This window comes from Bos indicus, chromosome 21 (genome assembly GCF_029378745.1).
Source record: "Bos indicus isolate NIAB-ARS_2022 breed Sahiwal x Tharparkar chromosome 21, NIAB-ARS_B.indTharparkar_mat_pri_1.0, whole genome shotgun sequence".
In the NCBI taxonomy this organism is placed as follows: Eukaryota; Metazoa; Chordata; class Mammalia; order Artiodactyla; family Bovidae; genus Bos; species Bos indicus.
In genome coordinates, this window is record NC_091780.1 from 44438881 (window position 1) to 44460814 (window position 21934).

General features: G+C 45.1%; 1 protein-coding gene across 7 annotated transcripts in view; it reads left to right on the top strand.

Annotated features, from left to right (window-relative positions):
• Positions 1-20129, top strand: part of NPAS3 (neuronal PAS domain protein 3) — a 957609-nt gene extending 937480 nt beyond the window's left edge. For 5 of the 7 annotated variants that reach the window (XM_070775448.1, XM_070775441.1, XM_070775444.1 and 2 more), the window contains 3 exons: positions 9691-9838; positions 13377-13501; positions 15661-20129. In XM_070775448.1, coding sequence (XP_070631549.1) covers positions 9691-9838; positions 13377-13501; positions 15661-17045 — 1658 coding nt within the window. In that variant the 3' untranslated portion in view covers positions 17046-20129. The remainder of the gene's footprint in view (positions 1-9690; positions 9839-13376; positions 13502-15660) is intronic. The other 2 variants (XM_070775442.1, XM_070775446.1) reach the window with 1 other exon arrangement.
• The last annotated feature ends 1805 nt before the right edge of the window (positions 20130-21934 follow it).

The window sequence follows — 21934 nt, forward strand, 5'->3', positions numbered from 1 at the left end:
GTGGGGAAGAGCAGGTGGTAAGGGCATCCCAGGCTTCAAAGAGCACATGAGAGGACACAAAATACAACCCACGATCTTTTCTCTACCGAGAGAGGAAGTCAGATGTTCGATTTCACTGATACATTCTAATACAATTCAGATCCAAGCAGTCCACTCTGAAGGAGATCAACCCTGGGATTTCTTTGGAAGGAATGATGCTAAAGCTGAAACTCCAGTTCTTTGGCCACCTCATGCGAAGAGTTGACTCATTGGAAAAGACTCTGATGCTGGGAGGGATTGGGGGCAGGAGGAAAAGGGGACGACAGAGGATGAGATGGCTGGATGGCATCACTGACTCAATGGAAGTGAGTCTGGGTGAACTCCGGGAGTTGGTGATGGACAGGAAGGCCTGGCGTGCTGTGATTCATGCGGTCTCAAAGAGTCGGACACAACTGAGTGACTGAACTGAACTGAACTGAATACAATTCTAACATGGATTCCTGGGGTTTTCCTTATTACTATTTCAATTAGTAGCTGCTTTTTATTATCATAAAAAGAAACACCTGATATTTGAGAGAAATGAGCCCATTGCTATTGTAAAGCACTATCCAAAAACAAAAAAAACAAAAAAACTTCTAAATCATCCATTTTAAGCAAACTCAAGTACCCTAAATAAAACTAATTCTATTACTTCTTACAAAATTAAGGACAAGATGACATTGTATTTTTTTAATTATTTTGCTTGAAATATAGATTTAATGACACCCTGCATACCTCCCAAAAAAACCTTCAAAATTTTCAATTAAAACACAAATGAGCAACACAGGATTTAATTTGTGTATGTGTTGAGCATACAATGTTTTCCCATTAATATAGGGCTGACTAAGGAGCAGGTGATTTGAACCTCTTTGTGAACGCCCATCCCCTCTCTGGCCTCCTTGAGTTCTTGGGGCGGCGCCAGAACCCACCTATGGAAGTAATAGAAAACCCAAGTAAAAATGACATAAACTTTCTTTGTAAATCATCTTCACTTTCCCTCCATGATCAAAGGACAACTGTAGCACTGCCAATGAATGTGCCTCATCGGACAGTGTCCAAAGTCAGGAGAGGGTCAGCTGCTACTTTCTGTTCATTTTCTGAAAGAAAATATCCCTGGAGGCTCTCCAGGAAAGTCTCATTGTCCAGCGCTTCATCAAATGCCCCAGCCTCAGCCACGCACTGGACGGAATTACCATGGCTGGTTTAAACAATCAAGGTTTATCTCCCTGAGGCATGGTGGAAGCCCACCACACATAGAGCCCCAAATGAGAGTCCTTTTACTCAAAAAGCAGCAGCAGATTTGCTATTCAGAGGACAATCAATGATGAGCGCACCTAGGAGAATCCGTAATGTTTTCACAATGAAGCACCAGGATTTCTGACAATTTAACAGAACAGGTGAACAGGTGAAATGTGCCTAAGCTCCTTTAAATAGTCCCAATTTTATGGAACACTCGTCTCTCCATACCTATGCCTCACCACTTAGACATTTCTTGGTAGAGATAGTAGACTTAGTGAAGTAACTCTATCTTGAAACACAGGATCTGCCAGGGACATAAAACAAACCTGACTACAAGATTCACCTCATCGTTTACCTTTCTGTAGGTCTCCCTACATCCCAGTACTTCATTTGCATTTTTAAAGGAAGTGAAGAATTCACCCAAGCCAGGATGGACCCGCTGTGTATTCACGGGCCTCCACTTTCCATGAGTCATCCTTGTGATAAACTTATTAGTGAAAGTGACTGATAAGCATCTGTCTCCTGTTTAAAGGCAAAGAGAGGCAAATCCTTACTTTCAGAAGACAGAAAACTTTTTCAACAGTCTCCCACGGTTGAGAGACTTCCCCCTGAATCTCGCGGTCCGTGGTTTCATCACATTCCAAACCTCAGTCAGTGCCCGGGAAGGGAAACGAAATTTCTGAGACCAACTGAGACTCAGACAGGACAGGTGGGCAACAGGCTCTGCTTCCTTTGCTGTCCCCCAGTGTTGGCACCAAAGTCACCTTCAGCAACATCATTTCTTGGATGAGTGAATAAATTCACTGTTTCCCTGATTTCCTGGTCACAAACCTTAATTCCATGCTGAAGAGTTCAGTGTTCCTTATATAAGAAATCCCCACCCAAAAAGATGGTATGAGGGCTAAAAAATACTGTATTCTTAAGTGTCCCAGGTCAAGAAGAGCAGGAATAGAGAGTACTAAAACTCCCTGGTTGGACTGAAACCAAAAAAAAAAAAAAAATCTAAGATCTCAGATGTCATTCTTGCCAACCATCACTTTGATTTCCAGTCCTAGAACATGATCCTCTCCATGTTAAAGCCTTGGTCTCCAGTTCTGCACATTACAATCAACAAAAGGGGAATTTATTTTTTAAATTTTACTAATTGACATGTTTTCAGTCAATGAAAAGTTTTCTGCATGATTCGATATTAACAGTTAATAAAAATCTATCCATTGGCGGTGGTACAGGAAAAAAAAACCTCTTCTGAGGTTATAAATCACACAGATAGCGATTGAAGCAGGGCCTGTCATTAGGGTATTAGGGGGAAAATCCATAGATGATGCACAGTCATTCACAGACCATCCACACACGCACGGCCTTCTGTCCTTAAGCTCTAACTCACATTAAGTATCAAATATTGTTAAACTTGACCAAATATTGCTCGGCACATAAATTTACAAAAAAACTAAAAACCAATTTGTGGATGCCTGCTATTTAAGACATCCAGCTCACTAATTGCAAAATCTATAGGAAAGTCTGCATGGCATCAAAGCCTTGCTTGATCCTGTGAGCAGTTCTAAATGAAAAACTGTCTCTATTGCAAGTAAATAAAGCACTTAGTGCACTGTTCCTGGCTCTAACGCTGTTTCTCTTGTGGGTTTTGAAAATGACCTTCCTGTAAGCATCAAGGACTATAACTTTTTAGATAAAGAAACTTGTTCTTGTTTTAAGTCTATGTCAGGTTCATTCCCCTATAGCCCACAGTTTTCAAAAGCAGAGGAAAAAGTAATCCAGAATTAAAAAAAAAAAAAAATCCTGTTTCCAGAATGAAGTTCCCTGTCAGCCTGCCTTGGGCCTTAGGTGGAGAAGCAGAGATTAAAGAGTCAGTATTCTTTTTCATGTTTCATCTGCCAGTTTTGTGAATGTAGAAAGAAAACCAGTGGCTATAGCTAAGCACCCAACTGTGGTATTAAGTCAAAAGTGCGATTCTAGCACACCCCCAGCTTTCCATGCTCTCCACATTAGTGAAGTCGAAAATAATTTTTGAGTTTCTAGCAGAAAGCCCCCCTACTTCCCTGCTCCCCATTCTCTGCAGCCATTGATGAAGGTAGCTCAAGCGCGGGGGTGGGGATGCAGGGTGAGCCTTGCCGCAGATGCATCCCCATATCACCATGGTGATAATGAAGCTCTTTGTCCAGCTGTGTGAATGTCCAGTGTGAACTCCCCGATGATCTCACCATTTCCTATTGATTCTATACTTACCTGAATACACCAAGTACTGCAGCTTTTCAATGCATATGCAAACCTCTAAAACGTCCTTTTGTGCAATAGTCTGCTAAAAGACCGCTTTTGAGATGTGTTCTTCATCTCCTCTTCAAACTGAATTAGACTGCTTCCTTCTTTTGAAGGCACAAGTAACTCACTATTTAGAATCTTTGGCTTTGATTTTGTAAAACGGCCCAACAGGAAGAGAGCATGTTCTCTTTTTTCCTCCATATTTCTGAAGGCAAACTTGGACTGATTTGTTTTGATTTACTAAGAGAGTTATGTTGCTGCCACAGACACAGGCTTCCTTTATGTCCTTTCAATCATCAGTCTATCTCTGTGGACACAGTTTTCCCCGGGAACACTGAAATCCCTCTGTTGGTCACTGCGTGCAGAGCCATGGTTGTGCACTCTGGCAAGAGCTCGTCGGATTTGAAGGGGGTTGGGGGTGGGGTGGGGAGGTTTTCTCTACAAGTAGGACATTTCTTGTATGCCTGTCACTAAGCACAAACCAAGAGACCAGGTGGTTTTTTAAAAAGATAGTCAATCGAGCTGAGCATCCCGTCTTTGGGCATAAAATACATAGGTAATGTAAAAAGTCACATGTTCTAAAACATAAGCCCACCACATTTTTCTTTGAACTATATTAGCCATTTCCTTCACAATTAGAGGCAGATGATATTTTGACGCTTAGAGACAAAAATGGTCAGATGAGCAGGGCTGGAATGGTTCAACCAGGAAGATCTAAGTCTCTCCTAGTCTCTGATAGCTTCTCACAAATGCGGGGTCAGCCCTGTCCTGCAAAGCACAGTCTGTAACTCAAAGGTATCTGTAGCTTGGAAGGTGGGACAGCGCTAGTGACAGCTTCTTGGTTTTTCTCAGAGCTGAGCCATAGCAGCTGAAAGCAAGACTTCGGAGCTTGAAAGAGCATGTTCTCATGCAGCAGCAGAGGCGTCCACAGTTATGCCTGGGACCAGCCAAGACTGTAAGGGCATCTGGGAAATTTACACACTCAGCCTCCCTGGTCTTCACGCTTACCCTCCAAAACCTAAGACAAGGCCATTTCAGTGTTTCGAGATCCTTAAATAAAAATTAATCCCTGGACTTCCCTGGTACTCTGGTGGTTAAGAATCTGCCTGCCAATGCAGAGGACACAGGTTCAATCCCTGGTCTGGGAAGATCCCACGTGCCACGGGGCAACTAAGCCTGTGTGCCACAACTACTGAGCCTGTGCTTTAGAACCCACGTTCTGCAGAGAAGCCAACGCAATGAGAAGCCCGTGCAGCACAACTGGAGAAAGTCTGAGCACAGCAATGAAGACCCAGCGTAGCCAAAAATAAATACTTAGAAATTAAAAAAAAAAAAAGATTAATTCCTATTGCCCAATTTTAAGGACATCGTTCTAGAAATGTTATGATGTGATCATTGAGCTCAGTAGGCACACATAGGCTACTCTACCAAAAAGTCTGGACAGCAAAAATAAACTTTGAGATTAATTAAAGAGAAGATGCCAGGTTATGTTTTAAAAGTACTCAGACCATATCATGGAGTAAGACTAAAAACATGATCCACATGAATATTCCTCTCTCTCGGTTTCTTCTCTTTATAGTTTGAGCATATTGTTATGAATGTTCTCCTGGGCTCATGGGTTTGTTGAGTATCTATCTCTTTTCAAGGGACAACTAACTATTTTTTAAGGACTTCTGTATCAAATAACTTTGTGTATGCATGCTTAGACATGTCCTACTATTTGTGACACCATGGACTGTAGCCTGCCAGGCTCCCTTGGACTCCATGGGACTGTCCAAGCAAGAACACTAGAGTGGGTTGCCATTTCCTTCTCCTGGGGATCTTCCTCACCCAGGGATCGAACCCGTGTCTTCTGCATTGGCAGGCAGATTCTTTACTGTTGAGGCATCTGCAAAGCCGGTATCAAGTAACTTACATCATGCTTATTTCTGTTTTTCTCCACGAAAGGGATTTTGTAAAATAGACTAAAACAGTCTCTCATTTCTCTCCATTATTTAAAGCTAGAATCCCAAAATAAAAATAACAGCCCTGGATTAGTGAGAATTGAGAAAGTTTTTGTGTTTATCAAGTTGTCTAACTTACTACAAACTAAAAATCCCTTTCAAACTGGCACCAAGGTGGCTTTTCTTCTTGAGCTGATTAGAACCACATGAGCTCAGGAAAAGCTGTCAGATCCTGCCTCTGGCACAGCTGGAATGATCCAACTGATTTGCTAGTACGATTTAAAAAAAAAAAAAAAGGAAACTTCATCCACAAATCATACATTTATGTTCTAGAGCCTCAAGCAAAAATTATTCCCTATTCATTTTAAAAGAAGCAAAATTCCACTGTGACCTCTTTTATAGGTCCTCTGGAAAAACAAAAGCACTGGGGTGATCTTGTGGTCAACATTTCATATAGTAGGAGCTAACTGTCCCTCAGACAGCAAAGAGATCAAACCAGGACATCAACCTAAATGTAATCCTAAAGGACATCAACCCTGAATATTTATTGGAAGGACTGATACTGAAGCTGAAACTCCAACACTTTGGCCACATGATGCAAAGAGCCGACTCACTGAAAAAGACCCTGATGCTGTGAAAGATTCGGAGACGGCAATGGCAACCTACTCCAGTACTCTGGCCTGGAAAATCCCATGGACAGAGGAGCCTGGTAGACTGGAGTCCATGGGGTCGCTAAGAGTCGGGCACGACTGGGCGACTTCACATTCACTTTTCACTTTCATGCATTGGAGAAGGAAATGGCAACCCACTCCAGTGTTGTTGCCTGGAGAATCCCAGGGACGGGGGAGCCTGGTGGGCTGCCATCTGTGGGGTCGCACAGAGTCGGACACAACTGAAGCAACTTAGCAGCAGCAGCTGGAAAAGACTGAAGGCAGGAGGAGAAGGGGGCGACAGAGAATGAGATGGTTGGGTGGCATACTGACTCATTAAACATGAGTTTGAGTAAACCCGGGAGATAGTGAAGGACAGGGAGGCCTGGGGTGCTGTAGTCCATGGGGACGCAATGAGTTGGACACGACATTACTGACTGAATAGGAGCTAACTCAGACCCAGCCTTATCTCCAGTTATCTAGATTTCCATAGACATATGGGGGGTGTCATTTAGAAAACACTGATCCTCAGAAAACAGTCATGATCTAACACCATGCTAGAATGTCTCCCTTTTCATAATTCTGTTTGTCAGGCTGGCCCAGAGCAAATCAATGGATTAAGTCAAACTTATCTTCTTGAGCTGACGGTGATAGGCCCCTGGATCTGCTCTGTGGTGTTGACCATATTAAGTAAAGGCACTCAAGTAGCTCCTGATTCCCCAGGGGACCCCTCAGGGGTCCCCTCCTTCCCAGCCTTTTTACCACCACTTCCGCACTAAGCCTCCCTGGCCTGCCTGTCTCTCACTGAGGTCTCCTCTCTTTGCCAGATGGCCCTTGGCCTGAGTGATAAATAATATCATGTAATCATGGATCCTAATAAAGTTGTATTTATCTTCTCAGGAAACACAGATGCACCTAATCAGATCCAGAGTCATGCTGCCTGAACCCAAAAAGGTGACACCTCATCAGTCTTTTAGTAAATAAAGCCTTTCTGTCCCTTCACAACACACGCATGGGGCCCACTCCCAAGGCTGATGATTCACTGGTCATGCATTCCAGAAAGGAGATTTTGCTTCTTTGTTTATAAGAAAGTATTATTAGGAAGGGAGTGATGATCTTTATGTTAATTCTGCAAATTCTTCCTTGGCTTTATAATTTTTGACTCACTTTGCTATGCACTGCATGGGGTTTCCCAGGTGGCACTAGTGGTAAAGAACCTGCCTGCCCACGCAGGAGACAGAAGAGACATGGATTCAATTCCTGGGGCGGGAAGATCCCCTGGAGGAGGGCCTGGCAGCCCACTCCAGTATTCTGGCCTGGAGAATCCCATGGACAGAAGGTTGCAAAGAGTCAGATATGACTGAAGCCACTAAACAACAACAAAGCACTGCATTGTGGAATAGTCTTTTTTTTTTTTTTTAATTTTTAATTTTTGCATGCTTTGGGTCAAATTCTAGTCCAAAATCCCTAGCCAGGCTGAGCTGGGCTGGCCTGGCATCTCAGTGTTTTCTTCATGTGACTCTAAAAAAGGGACTTCTTAGGCTCTTTGCCTTTATTGAAAAGTGTAGGACCATTTGAAATAAGCCCTTATTCCAGATACACAGCAGGAAGAATTATACACCAACACTGTTTGGGGTACTCTAAGTTTTCTCTGCGAAAACAGTGGGCAGAATTTCATAACCCATCGTTCCTCTATTAATAGTTAACCAGGCTGAGAGGATCTGAATAAAAGCACATCTTGTTGCATGCAACAATGGTTTGACAGAAGAGCTGTACGGCAGAGTCAGTATTTTACTGCTTTCAGCTTCACTACGCAGTTTTGTAGTCGGGGAAGCCATGCATGCAGAATGGCAGAACTTACAATTGCCTACAAAAGCAGAGTACAATCCTACCTGTGGAGCCTCGCCACCAAGAGAAGGTGACAGTTCCGGGTTTTAAAAATACCCTAAACTGTAGAATAGTTTCAGAAAAGAACTCATCAGTCTTTGAAGCACTCATCAAAGCAAGCCATTTTCAAGCAACTGTTGAAACATAAGTATTAAATTTTATAGTCATCCATTTGGTATATTTTGCGACCAAAAAAAAAGGAGAATGGGAGGAAAGCATTGAAGTTTATGTGTTTATGGATAAAATATGTGGAGGTTTGATGTTTGATCACTTTCAGAGCCAGGAAGAGTGGCTCAGACACAACGGGAAGAGCTTCCACAGCCTTAAACACAGCTCTTTTCCAAAGTGACTTCCCTTTACCCATCCACACCCCCTCCCCAAAAAAATCAAAATGTACTTCACGAAACTATTGTATATGAAGCACTTATTAGCCATAATTAAATGGACAATATGAATTTACTACGTCTTTAGGACTCTGGCTTGTTCTGGTTTAGAGCAAGATGATTAATGCAAATACATATTACTTGAGATAACCATTTAGCAGCTAATTTAGCCAAATTTATTACAGCAGTTAGAGGTTTTTCATTTTAGCAGACGGAGACAAGGACATGCCAAAAGTGGGCAGCGTGGACGAGTGCACACTGCCCTCTAGTGGCCAGCCAGCTGGCGCGCTGCTGGGGGGAGTGCCGTCACTGAGATTCCTATCCAAGCGATAACAGCAGGTTGTGCACGTTTCCGGCATCCTTTTAAACCCTTCCCATCTATAGCACTTTATTCCAGGGGCTGATTTACTGCACTTTCCCCCCTTTTACTAGCTCAGGAGTACCCAGATACAAATCAAATCCATTTCAACCTGGCAAGATTTTGGTTAAAGTATCACTTTTAACATCTGCATTTTAAAGCTCTTTCCGTGGGTATTTAATGGCACCGTTTCACATTACTGATTGTTTTTACTTGTTCTTCATTTGGGGCCATATTTCAGAGTCTGTGCGGAGCTGTCACTCTGTTTAGCTCTAGCCAAGTCAATCCTGTGCCTCCCTTAGGCCAGCCTTTCTCTCTGACTTGGTAAGGGAATGTATTTTGTATTTGCTGAACGTTCAGCAAATTCTCCCCAGAATCTCCCAACTGACCCATGTAGATTTAGTTCATGCTATAAATTCTGTTCAACACGATCAAAAGGCACCGATGTATAAGGACACAGGTTGAGATGGCTCGCGCTGAGGTGAAATGATCAGACAGAGGGGGAAAGCATCTTCGGAACCATTCAGATATCCAGAATCGCAGAGGGGGCTACCTCGAAGCCATGAATAAATCACATCCAGATTTGCCTGTGGTCCCATCTGACGTCAAACCCTCCCTTGACAACATCCATGCCGCATTAAGTGTTCTGTGAGCCAGCAAGATCTGCAGTCCTGTTATCCTTCCTTTCACACCATGACTGCCCCAAATGGAATCAAGTCCTGCTACAAACATAGTAACCCTAGCTCCAGAGCTGCCGCTCCACTGAATTGGTGATTTTATTTGTCCTACTAATGGCATTCTACATTAAGCATACAGAGGGGCACCCCTGACTCGGTGCAGAAACTCCTCTTTCTAAGCTTCAGATTTTGCAGAGATAATGATCATTTCACCCCAGTCTTAACATGCGATGCCTTCTGCTTTGTTTTTTCCACTAGTGCTGAATAAGGGCCAGTGTGTGACCAAGTACTACCGCTGGATGCAGAAGAACGGAGGCTACATCTGGATCCAGTCTAGCGCCACCATAGCTATTAACGCCAAGAACGCAAATGAGAAGAATATCATCTGGGTGAACTATCTTCTGAGGTATATTTCCAAATTCTTTCTCATTCCTGTCTCAGTTATAAAACATAAAGCCCGATGGTTAATAGCTGACATGTATTATCTTTTGATAGTATCTGGTGTGGAATTATATGGAAATTCCGCTTTTCTTTCCACAAGAGTCAAAGAAATGGGAAAGGATCAAAGTTACGTCAGTAGGGACTTCCAGGGCAGACCTGTGAACTGCTCAACAGTTCTTGATCAGCCCACATTTGGGCGGCTTTGCAGAAGTTGCTTTGGTTTCCCCACAATCATTCAGGCCAGATAAAGAACACAGATGTTTGCCTCCAGTGGAAACATTCAAAAAGCATCTCCTTCTCCCCGACACACTCTCATACTCATGCACTCCAACCCCTGCAAAAATGGTGTGAAAGGGGATGGGGAAGAAGTGGCAGAGTGCACCATATTCCTCCTGTATCCCATCCCTTTGAAGCCCTGAGCATATTACATAGGGTTAGATTCCTCAAGCACTCGTTTAGGTAAGTGAAGGGAATCACTTCACAAGAATCAAGACAGTTTCAGTATACAGATGAAGGAGTCTTCTTTTGCCTGCTCTGTGATCTCAGGCAAGTGTGACCGCTACTTGAATGCATCCTCAAATTTATATCCATTAATGCAGCCAAGCTCAACAGCTTCCTGAATTCCAGTGTGCAATAGCATTCCTCTCCCCTTCCTCAAATGCTTGCTGCCTATGCATTCAGACAAGCACCACGGTAACCAAGACGAGCCTGGGTGGTCTGCATCTGGGGACAAGCTGTCTGAGATCTTCTCCACCAATCCTGCTAGGAAATTCTCCAACTCCCCAGCCTGGCTCCCTCCCACCACCGTCATTCCAGTCTTTGGTTTCTCTTGGCCTAAAGCCACTAAGCAGGGCCCACACATGGCCTTAGGAGGTGAACTGCCAGTAGGTCTTCTGAATGGAAGTTGTTACCCTTTGGCTGATAATCTCAACAGGGAGTACCCGAATCCCGTTTTTCTTTGAGACTGAGAAGCTGACAGCCGTGGCTCATCAGCACGCTGACCCTTCAGTGTGTTCGCCTCCACTGGTGACTTGAAGGCATGAATGTGCTTGCTCCCAATAGCATATCAATCAGACACTAATGATTATTGCTCTAGAGAGGGCTTTAATGTGTACCACTTAGAAGAGTCTTCATTCATCTACTTTCTTTTTCCTTTTTTTGACCTCTTCTACTCTACATTAAGTCTCTCTAAAGGTAAAAGTATGAGTATTTAATGGGGCTTTCTCCAAAGCCTGCTTTTCATGCAAACTATGCTCTGTGATACACCCAAGGTGGGTTCTGCTTTCAGGGAATTCTTTTACTTAGAGGTTTATGGAATAGTCACTCTAGGCAATGCAGAAGGTTATAAAAACTCACATGCCAAAGAAAAAACAGAATAAGGTATTGCGGCATTGATGTTCATTGGCTAGGCAAAAATGGTGTTGTGCCAGAGAGATCCATTATTCTTAAAACTTAGATGTTAGTGGGACTTCCCTGGTCCATGCTGCAACTAAAGATCCTGGGTGCCGCAACAAAGAACCAGTACAGCCAAATAAATAAATAAAAATAAATATTAAAAACATTAGACATTAGTAAGAGGGACACAGAAGTCTGAAAGATGGCTGTCCCCCTGCGGCTGGAACCTCGGGAGCTAAACTCATCCCATGGTTGTTCACCTGATTCAGGGAGATTTCTTCCCATGTGGATCTTACGGCCTCATCAGCCTCATGACTTCCTACTCTGCCCCCAAACAGAGGGACAGGGAGGGTTAGGAAGAGGTCAGTCTGTGCTACTCTGGAGCAACACTCTCGGTCCACATGAGGATCACACGGAGCAGGCTCATGAGCATTGGTTGCTCCTGTTCCACCCAGTTCCATCTGGAGAGGAAGGAAGCAATTTGGGTATCAAAGACCAGCCTCCTGGCTCAAAAAGCCTCAGCCTCAGGCCAGCCAGACCTGTTTCTGCAGACCTGAAGACTCCCCATGGGTTCACTACTAGAAGATCGTACATCATGGCAGCTGGACCACAGGAGGCTGAAAGAGATGAACTCCAGCGAGAGGGAGGACCCCCAAGTCAGACACCCACCAGGATCACTTCCTCGCCTGGAGGTCTACAAAGACAGGCCTTGGCCTTGGCCAGACAGCAACTACTGAAGTTGGCTTTTCCCTCCCATCTTCTTATCCTTTGCTCCTCCCTGAGCAGTATTTTCCTGCTCCCTCTCCTAGCCAGAGTCCCTCACTTCTGGGCCCCCTCTAGGCTTGCAGTTCCCTGTTCTGAAATTACTTCAGTCATCTCCTCCAGTCTTCTTCCTATGCCCTTACAACACGTGGTAGAAGACTGCGTAAGGGTTAAGACCACCTTCCCACCTTCGGCTCAGCTAGAGAAGGCTCTGCTGCTGATGCTAATTCACACTAAGGAGTAAATGCTAAATGCCCGATCATTTATCTTAGAGAATTAACGCCACCCTCCCCACCCGCCACCCTGGGGATATTGGCGACTGTAGAGCAGTTACTGAAACAGTGCCTTTTTGATACAGGAATTTCACTAGAAATGAGCTAGGGAGCCAGTAATCATCAATGGTAGGTGTCTGGCTGACTGGCCATGATATCAACAGGAGGACAGAAGAGGGCATTCTCCATTTGGAGGAAAGAGGCTTTCCTTGTGCCTTCAGATTACGGTAGCCTATCCTGCTTGGGTGCTGGGCTGGCCTTGGAGTGGCATTTCATGAAGATCGCTAGCTCAGACTGACCGAACATACTCCCTTTTCCAGGAGAGGCATTCTTCTAAATTAAAAGTGGAACAAAAATTAAGCATTTTTGTGCAGATGGGGTTAGATCTATTCTGTTAGGGCCTCTCTCACACTGGGACTCTCCCCACTGCAATCAGATTCCAGCTAACAAGCCACAGGTGTACACCACATGAGCAGATGAAACTGTGATTGTAATGGGTGTGTTGACAGTTCAGTAGCCATAATCCATGCAGCCCAAAGTGCACCTGTGCATCTGTCAGATCGTTAGGCACTGGGGGCTCTGCCCCCCACTACCCCTGTGCCCCCCTTCCACACACACACAGCCTCAGAGCCATCTGAACAGCTGAGGAGCTCCATCAAGGAGCCAACACAAGGGTACTGAAACGATGGCCTCATTAGGAGCCCAGGAGGCAGGGGGACGAACTGGTGAGGGTACTCGGTGCATCTTCCGTTCCCCCAGGTGTGAGACGGGGTGGAATGTTAAGCAGCACAGTTCCCTGGCCCCCAGTGGTATCTGATTATTTAAAAGCTTTTCAGTGGCTTTCATGTGGCATTTGGGTATTCATCATTGTAGCAAGGTGCACCTGTACCCCAGCCATGCAATCCAAGCTTCTATAAAAGTCCTGTGATGAGCTGAGAAATGATTTCATGGTTAATCTTCCAAACTCTCTGAGCTCCCCAAAGTTTGGGGCATGGAAGTGGAAAAAGGATGGTCAAAAGCAAGCCATCCCGAATGGGTGTGTGCACTCCTGATGAACGCCTCCCTCCCCCACAGCAACCCCGAGTACAAGGACACCCCAATGGACATCGCACAGCTCCCTCACCTGCCGGAGAAAACTTCGGAGTCCTCGGAGACCTCCGACTCTGAGTCAGACTCTAAAGACACCTCAGGTATTACAGGTATTACAACTTCTCCATGTTCTGCGGTTAAGGCTTGCCTTTCCAAACATGAGGGGTGGGCAACGGCCAGAGGGCCATCATCTGAATGAAACAACTGGTCAAATTTGATATAGAGAAGTCAGTCATGTCAAGGTATTACTGAGCCTTTCTCAACACACATTTGTATATATACTTATATACCACTACATACATATGTACACATTATATATGTGTGTGCACATACATAAAACACACACACTTATGTATGTGATATTATATAAATATATTCATGTATATGGGCTTCCCTGGTGGCTCAGATGGTAAAGAATCTGCCTGCAATGTGAGAGACCTCGGTTTGATCCCTGGGTTGGGAAGATCCCCAGAAGGGAATGGCAACCCACCCTAGTATTCTGGCCTGGAGAATTCCTAGACAAAGCAGCCTGGTGGGCTACAGTCCACTGGATTCCCAAGAGTCGGACAGGAATGAGTGACTAACACACACATGCTGCTGCTGCTGCTAAGTCACTTCAGTCGTGTCCAACTCTGTGCAACCTCATTGGCAGCAGCCCACCGGGCTCCCCCGTCCCTGGGATTCTCCAGGCAAGAACACTGGAATGGGTTGCCATTTCCTTCTCCAATGCATGAAAGTGAAAAGTGAAAGTGAAGCCGCTCAGTCGTGTCCAACTCATATGTAAAACTATATACATATATGCATATTGCTATATATTAATACACATAGCTATATTATACACAAATTTACAGAGACTGATTGATTTAGCCATCGCTTAATGTCAGCCCTCCATAGGGAAGAAGCCCTGCCCTAACCCCATAGCGAGCTCCACCCTCTTTACCAGAGCAGACAGCAGGCTATCTTTGTTGCTCCAAGACAGACTGTGATTTGAGCCCCAAATGTTCACATGCTCACCAAGCTGGGATGGAACCCCTAAAGTGGGATACTCAATGGCATCAGTAACTGACTCTTTCTGTGTGCTGGACTGTTAGTCATTTTCTGAATCTATGCTGAATAAATCCACGCTTTCCCTTTCCTAGTTATTTTGGGAAGCAGACTGAATAGTTCTTTGGAACACAGAAAAGTTAACATAAAAATTTACTTTTCCTCCAATCCCCAGTTCCCTTCTACAGGCACACATAGATCCAGGGAGCACATAACTCAGAGAATTTACAACTGCAAAAATTCCTTCTAACCCAACCTTTTCTGCTAAATAAAGGAAAGCCAGAGTAAGTGACGTGATATGCCCAGGGTTCCAGTCCAGGCTGCCATCCAAATCCATGTAGCAGAGCCATGAAACCGGCATCATCCCTAAATGTTTTGAGGTTACATTACTAAGAAAACCTATCCTCCCTAAAATGTGGCAGATGACTAGGGCTCCCCCACACAAGCCCCATCCATTGGGAACCTGCTCCTGTGAACACATATCCCTCTACTCCAGACAGCCTCAGGGAAGCAGGAGGAAATGAGGAGGCTCTTGATAGTTTTCTGCATTCATTTGAGGGTCTTCACTAGGGCAGAGTTCCAGAACAGACAATGTCTGCCCCTTATTTATACAGTATATAGCAGTGAGCCAAAAAGACAAAAATCCCCCTGCCCTGTGGAGTTTGTATTCCAGTTGAGGGAAAAGACAATAAAAATAAAACACACAAATGAATCAGATGACATTCAGTGCTCTGAAGAATAACAACTCTAGGAATAGACAGTATGATTTTCGATAAGGAGCAAATATTTGCCAGAAGAAAACTCACACCTCTTTGGGAGGTCACCTTGCAAATCATCATTCTCCTGTGCCACTGACACCTTATTCCAGGTTATGCACGCTGATTCCCCGAGTATTTTTGCAGAACTTCTCAAACGTTAATGTGCCTAAGAATCACCTGGGGATCCTGTTCAAATGAAGGATCCTATTCAGTAGCTCTGGGTGGACGCCTAGGATTCTGTATTTGGAACAAGCCTCCAGGTGATGGGGCCCGTGCTCTGGGAGTCACTCCCCCACCCCCCATAACCTCGGTCCTCACGAGAGAGAAAGCCAAGGCTTGAGGTTTCCAAAGTGGTGGAGGGAGCAGCAGCTCAGGATGGGACAAGACACCCAGCCCTCCCCTCCCCCACCCCCGCAGGTGCGCGTTGGGCTGCTAACCTGACATCTCCTGTGTCTCCCCCCACACAGAGGACAACGAGAACTCCAAGTCCGACGAGAAGGGGAACCAGTCGGAGAACAGCGAAGACCCGGAGCCCGACCGCAAGAAGTCAGGCAACACGTGCGACGACGACATGCACTGCAATGACGACGGCCACAGCTGCAGCAACCCGGACAGCCGCGACAGCGACGACAGCTTCGAGCATTCGGACTTTGAGAACCCCAAGGCGGCCGAGGACGGCGGCGGAGGCGGCTTCGGCGCGCTGGGCCGGATGCAGATCAAGGTGGAGCGCGGCTACGTGGAGAGCGAGTCGGACCTGCGGCTGCAGGACTGCGAGTCGCTGTCGTCGGACAGCGCCAAGGACTCGGACAGCGCGGGCGAGGCGGGCGCGCAGGCCTCCAGCAAGCACCAGAAGCGCAAGAAGCGGCGGAAACGGCAGAAGGGCGGCAGCGCCAGCCGCCGGCGCCTGTCCAGCGCGTCGAGCCCGGGCGGACTGGACGCCGGCCTGGTGGAGCCCCCGCGGCTGCTGTCGTCCCCCAACAGTGCCTCGGTGCTCAAAATCAAGACCGAGATCTCGGAACCCATCAACTTTGACAACGACAGCAGCATCTGGAATTACCCGCCCAACCGGGAGATCTCCCGGAACGAGTCGCCCTACAGCATGACCAAGCCCCCCAGCTCCGAGCACTTCCCGTCCCCGCCGGGCGGCGGCGCGGGCGCCGGGGGGCTGCACGTGGCCATCCCGGACTCGGTCCTCACCCCGCCCGGCGCCGACGGCACCTCCTCCTCCGCCACGGCCACCGCCCGCAAGACTCAGTTCGGCACGTCGGCCCCCGCGGCCTTGGCCCCCGTCGCCTCCGACCCACTGTCGCCCCCGCTGTCAGCGTCCCCGCGGGACAAGCACCCCGGGGGCGGGAGCGGGAACGGGAACGGCGGGGGTGGTCCGGGCACTGCCAACTCCTTGCTGTACACCGGGGACCTGGAGGCTCTGCAGAGGTTGCAGGCGGGCAACGTCGTGCTGCCGCTGGTGCACAGGGTGACCGGGACCCTGGCGGCCACCAGCACGGCCGCACAGAGGGTCTACACCACGGGCACCATCCGCTACGCCCCCGCCGAGGTGACCCTGGCCATGCAAGGCAACCTGCTGCCCAACGCGCACGCTGTTAACTTCGTGGACGTTAACAGCCCGGGCTTCGGCCTCGACCCCAAGACGCCCATGGAGATGCTCTACCACCACGTGCATCGGCTCAACATGTCGGGACCGTTCGGCGGCGCAGTGAGCGCGGCCGGCCTGACGCAGATGCCGGCCGGCAACGTGTTCACCACGGCGGAGGGACTCTTCTCCACGCTGCCCTTCCCGGTCTACAGCAACGGCATCCACGCGGCACAGACTCTGGAGCGCAAGGAGGACTGAGCGGCGCCCCCTGGCGGCCTGGCGGGGGGCTCCGCCCGCCCCCGGAGGCATCGTCGGCGTTTTCGTTTAGACCTTTGATTCTAGCACTTTGAATTCGAGCAGGTCAGCATCTTCTCTTCGCCACGACGGTCCCCGTTCCACCCCCTTTTCTTTCTTTCACTGGACTCATTCTTTCCTGTAAAGATATTTTTTATTTTTGGGGGCCTTCAGAGGGTCAGACGACCGGTTGCCTGCCCTTTTGTCTTCTTCTGAGATGTGTGTTGGGTTGTTTTGCTCTCTTTTGCATCTTTATTGAGATGTCTTTCATGTGTATATGCCTCTGCCATAGAATACTCAGTCTTGTGGTCAAGAGATTTCTCAAGTGACAACCATTGGGTGTTCTTCGTAAAGATCTTGATATGATCAAGATTGAAAGAGACAAGCATAAACAATGTGCCCTGTTTGACTAAGTCAAATGAAATGGGGTGGTGTTTTGTTTCTGTTCCTGATTCCTTTGAAAATAGGGGGATAGCATTTTAGAATTTTATGCAGAATTTAATTCTCTTTTTATGGTTAAGATTTTAAGATTTTCTTACTTGCACATAAAAATAATTTGGGTTCTTAAGCTTAATTTCTGGCCTGTGACTAGAATGTTTAAAAACAAAAAGTTGGACTAAATGTTAATTACTGAAACATTAACTTAATTTCTAAAACCATGGTGCTATCATTTATTAATCTGTAATGTCTTCATACAAAATGCAGCTCCTGGGCTGGGTTTTGGAAAAAACAAACAAAAAGTGTGTTCTGTCCTGGTCTGGAGTCCATTGCTGCAGTCTCCTTGGTTAGTTAAGACAAAGCCCTCATTAACGTTTGCTGCAGGACTTAAAATTTACCTCCCAACTAACAAACATAGCCTCACATTAAATTTAATGGGTCAGGAAAGCCCTTTTTAAAAGGGTTTTTGGAAAACTCAATCAAACTGACTTGAGGAGCAGTTTAGGTACATTCTGCCTTTTGTTGAGCTTTTTTCCTTTCCTTTTCTCAGTCTAACTGAGGCTAATTTTTACAACTTCAATAACACTTCAGAGTAAAAGAAGGAAAAAATATTTAACATTTTTTTTTCATTTCTTGCTTAAAAAAACAAGGAAGGTTGTATTTGTATTTTGGGGGACTGATTTGATGGATTTTTTTTTTCCCCTTTGGTTCTTTTATATCTAGGTTGGAACCAATAAGGTTTAAAACTAATGAATGGGTTAAAATAAGCTTCAAACAGATAACTGCAACTGAAAACTGCACATTAAGTTAAAAAAAAAAAGAAAAAAAGAAAAAGGAAAAAAATATCCTATTTTGTCTTCGTTGCCAGAAATCAGTGTAGTGTCAAACACTCCAAATGACTGTCAAGTATAAATTCTTCTTCCACTCCATTTTTGGCAGCTGTTTGTTAAGGCATCTAATGACAGATGTGAGAACTGTAACGTGTGCGCTGTGTACGTGTCCTTGGCCGTCAGTCCATTGCAGTTTCAATGTGTTTCTATATGCGGTATATACTAAGCTAATGTAGTTGTTTTGTCCTTTGTCTTCTCTGTGCTCTATCTCTAGTCTGGAGTGGTACAGTCCCATTCCTGCAGTCCTAGTGAATCAGTGATTCTTGGGGGTTAGTGACTTTTGTGTGGTGGCCTTCCTCTGTAACGTCACCCTACGCTGCTTCTACTGTCTGTGACTCTTCCGTTTCACTTAAGATTCCTGCTGTTGCTTTACTGGTGTATATTCTCCTGACCTCTCCCCTTTCTTTCCCTCTCTCTCGTCTCCCCTTTTCCTGCCTCGTCTCCCCACCACCCCAACTTCGCCCAAACCTTTTTCATTCTCAGAGATAAAAAGACTCTTAACTAGCTCAAGGTTAATGGAGCCATTTTTTTCCCACAACGGAATTCTGGGTACGACTCTTTCTTCTGCAGTGCCACGCAACGCACTGAAGAATAACGCTCAGATGTATGAAATAAATTGATGCCATATAGCCTCAGTTGTTAACATTCCCAGAGTCCCTTGTGCTCTACCTATAAGCAGTGGGTGCTTTTCTTTGGTTTCTTTCCAGGTTGGCTGATGGAGCAATATATAAAGCAATTTACCAGTGAGACAGAAAATTATTTCAAAGGTCAACCAACATTTTTTAAAAACAAAAGGGGAGGGGGGGGATGGACTATAGAATTGTCATATATATTTGTTTATGTGTGCAATGCTAATTAATAGAGTAACTCGGCTGTCCTTTGAATATCACTGTGTTGAGTGGATTCCTCCTGGCCCTCTGATTCCATGAGTTGGGCCCAAACCACTGTGGAATAGTAACAAAAAAAAAAAGTTTAATGCCACAAATTTTAATAGCGAGTGCTTACTTGAAGGATCTGAGTAGTTGTAGAAGGTGAAGAAGGCCAATCATGAAATTTAAAGATTAATTTTGGAAGCTCTACTCTAGCTATCGAACAATCAAAGGAACGCACCTATCAGCTACAAAGAACAGCTAGACAGCTGTTGGTTTTTTTTCTTTCTTTTATAAATGTTTCTGTGTTGTGTCAGAATGATTTCTGGTGATTTAAACTAACAGATAATCACAGCTGCTGTCTAAATCCATAGTGTTAAAATTACAAAATGAAAAAAAAAAAAAAAAACTTCATTACCTGTGAAGCCTGTGTCTGTGTTTTTAACTATTTCTTGTACAAATATATGAAAACTTTTATGAGGAGACTGGTGCCAAGTAGCTGAATAATGGGGAAAGGGATATTCTGTTCGTAAAAATCTTAGCAGTGTTACCAACTCTACAATATATATATAAAAAAATTAAAACGTTACAAAGCGACAGCTATGGTACATTTGTTTTGTGTGAAGCTAACCCGGACCTAACTTCCTGAGTGCCTGGCTTATTTTGAAACATTTTTTTTCATTGACCATTGATAATGCTGCAAATCAGAAATGTACATACTTCATTTACAACAGGGTTCTTTTTATACTTTTGTAGATTCTCATACATGTCACATACATGGTTGTCTTTATGTAACTTAATTTTTCATCCACAGGTGCCATTTTCATAATAAACTTCTCTTGGATTTGTTACTATCTGGCATCATTTCTTTTACATGTAACCATCCTAACTAATGAATGCTGGTAGTATTTGTTTAAGCAGGTACCTTGGTCATTATTCTTGATTTAAAAAGAAAAAAAATTTAAAGCATCCATATTTTTGCTAGTTTTGGACGAAATGCATAGCTTGTGTACCGATAAGGCTGACAAGGCACAGATTAAGATGCTAATCCAAATACTACACCAAACTTGCAACCATCCTAAATTTTCAGCTACCCAAACTCATTGTCATATGAGCATTGCTATGCACATTATCAAAGCTGAACAACAGGCCTGCAACATTAACCACTATGGGAAGTGTGCATTTTTTTCTTGATTAATGCAGAGTAAGTGGTGACAGTTTTCATACATTAATCATTCAAAATGCACTCGATATTTTCATTTATTACAAGCTGTAATGTATAACCAACTGTTCCATGCTTATACCTTCTCTTTATACTAAATATGTATTTTCTTTCTCCAGACAAGCCAAGTAAGTCATGATTGTGCTGTGTTATTGGGTAGGTCAGCACCCAGCCTGTCCCGCTTTGAGGCAGGTCAGCTGGCTAACTCCAAAAAATAAACAAAGGGGAAAAAACTTCAGCTGTTACCTAAAAGTTAAGGATGCAGGTGGGTCACCTGTTAAGTCTGTGCACTCCAGAAAATGAAGACGTGGATGGGTTGAGCGGAAAGAAAAGGTAAATACTTTGTCCAAAATCTCCCGACTATTGTAAATATCATGTCCTACTTTGAGTCTCCTGTGACATTTGCCAATTCAAGGGTACTTTTGGTTAATGGAGAATTGCTTCAGACTGGTGGATATGGTAATGTGGTTATGGTTGTGGGTCTCTAGATCTCTTCAGTAGGCCCTTTCTGGATCCCTGGAAATAAGTACTTAGAAATAGGAAGACAGTGACTGAGAATACAGAACTGGGCTCTCTCAACTGCTTTGCCAAAATGTATCTTTCCCTTTGGCTCTTGAGAGTCAGAATTTAGTAGAGCAAGATTGAGAAGCATACAAATTGATGCAGCTGGAAACACAATCCGAAACAGATGACAGTGAGTGTTGAAGCCAGCTTACCCAAGGCACTCTCTCGCAAGATGTTGACAGAGCTGGCGCTTAGCTGTGAGTTGTGGCTTCCAGAGCTTTGCATGGGGGAGGGTCTACCAAGGCAGAGGTCTGACTCTCTGTTGGCCCAGTGATGAAGTTGGTTGGCCATAACCCTTTAATTCTGGACACCCCTTCAGCCCTGAGATCTGGAGCTAGCAGCAGTTGGGAGTTGAAAAGGGAAAGTCAGACATGGTGATGGGTGAATTGAAACCCTCACAATATTTGGAGTTTCTGCAATAGAAATGGTAGAAATCCTGGATTCTTACAAGCTCAAGCATCCTTAGTATCAAGTTTCCTGTCCTTTATGTATACCCACCCATGCTAAAAGTCTGTCACAATGAAATAAAGAACATTTCTTAGCCAAAAAAAGAAGAAGTGAGCTCTGGGCACAGACCCATGACAATAGGACCATCCTGCCACTTCCCCAGCCAAGCGGCTGCCAGCAGAATGCCCTGAGCTCCCCAGAAGCTCCCCCAGGAACTCTTCCCTCACCGGGCTGGCAGCAAGCCACTTTGTCAAGGCTTCAGTGTGCAAGTAATGGACAGAGCAGGGATCTAAGGCCAGCTCTCCATATCTCTTCTTCCCAACTGATACCACTACTTATTTATTTGACAACGAGGAACAATAACAACAGAAAGTAGCAAGCAGGACAAGAGGGAAGACATGCGTTCAGTTGAGCATAAAGAAA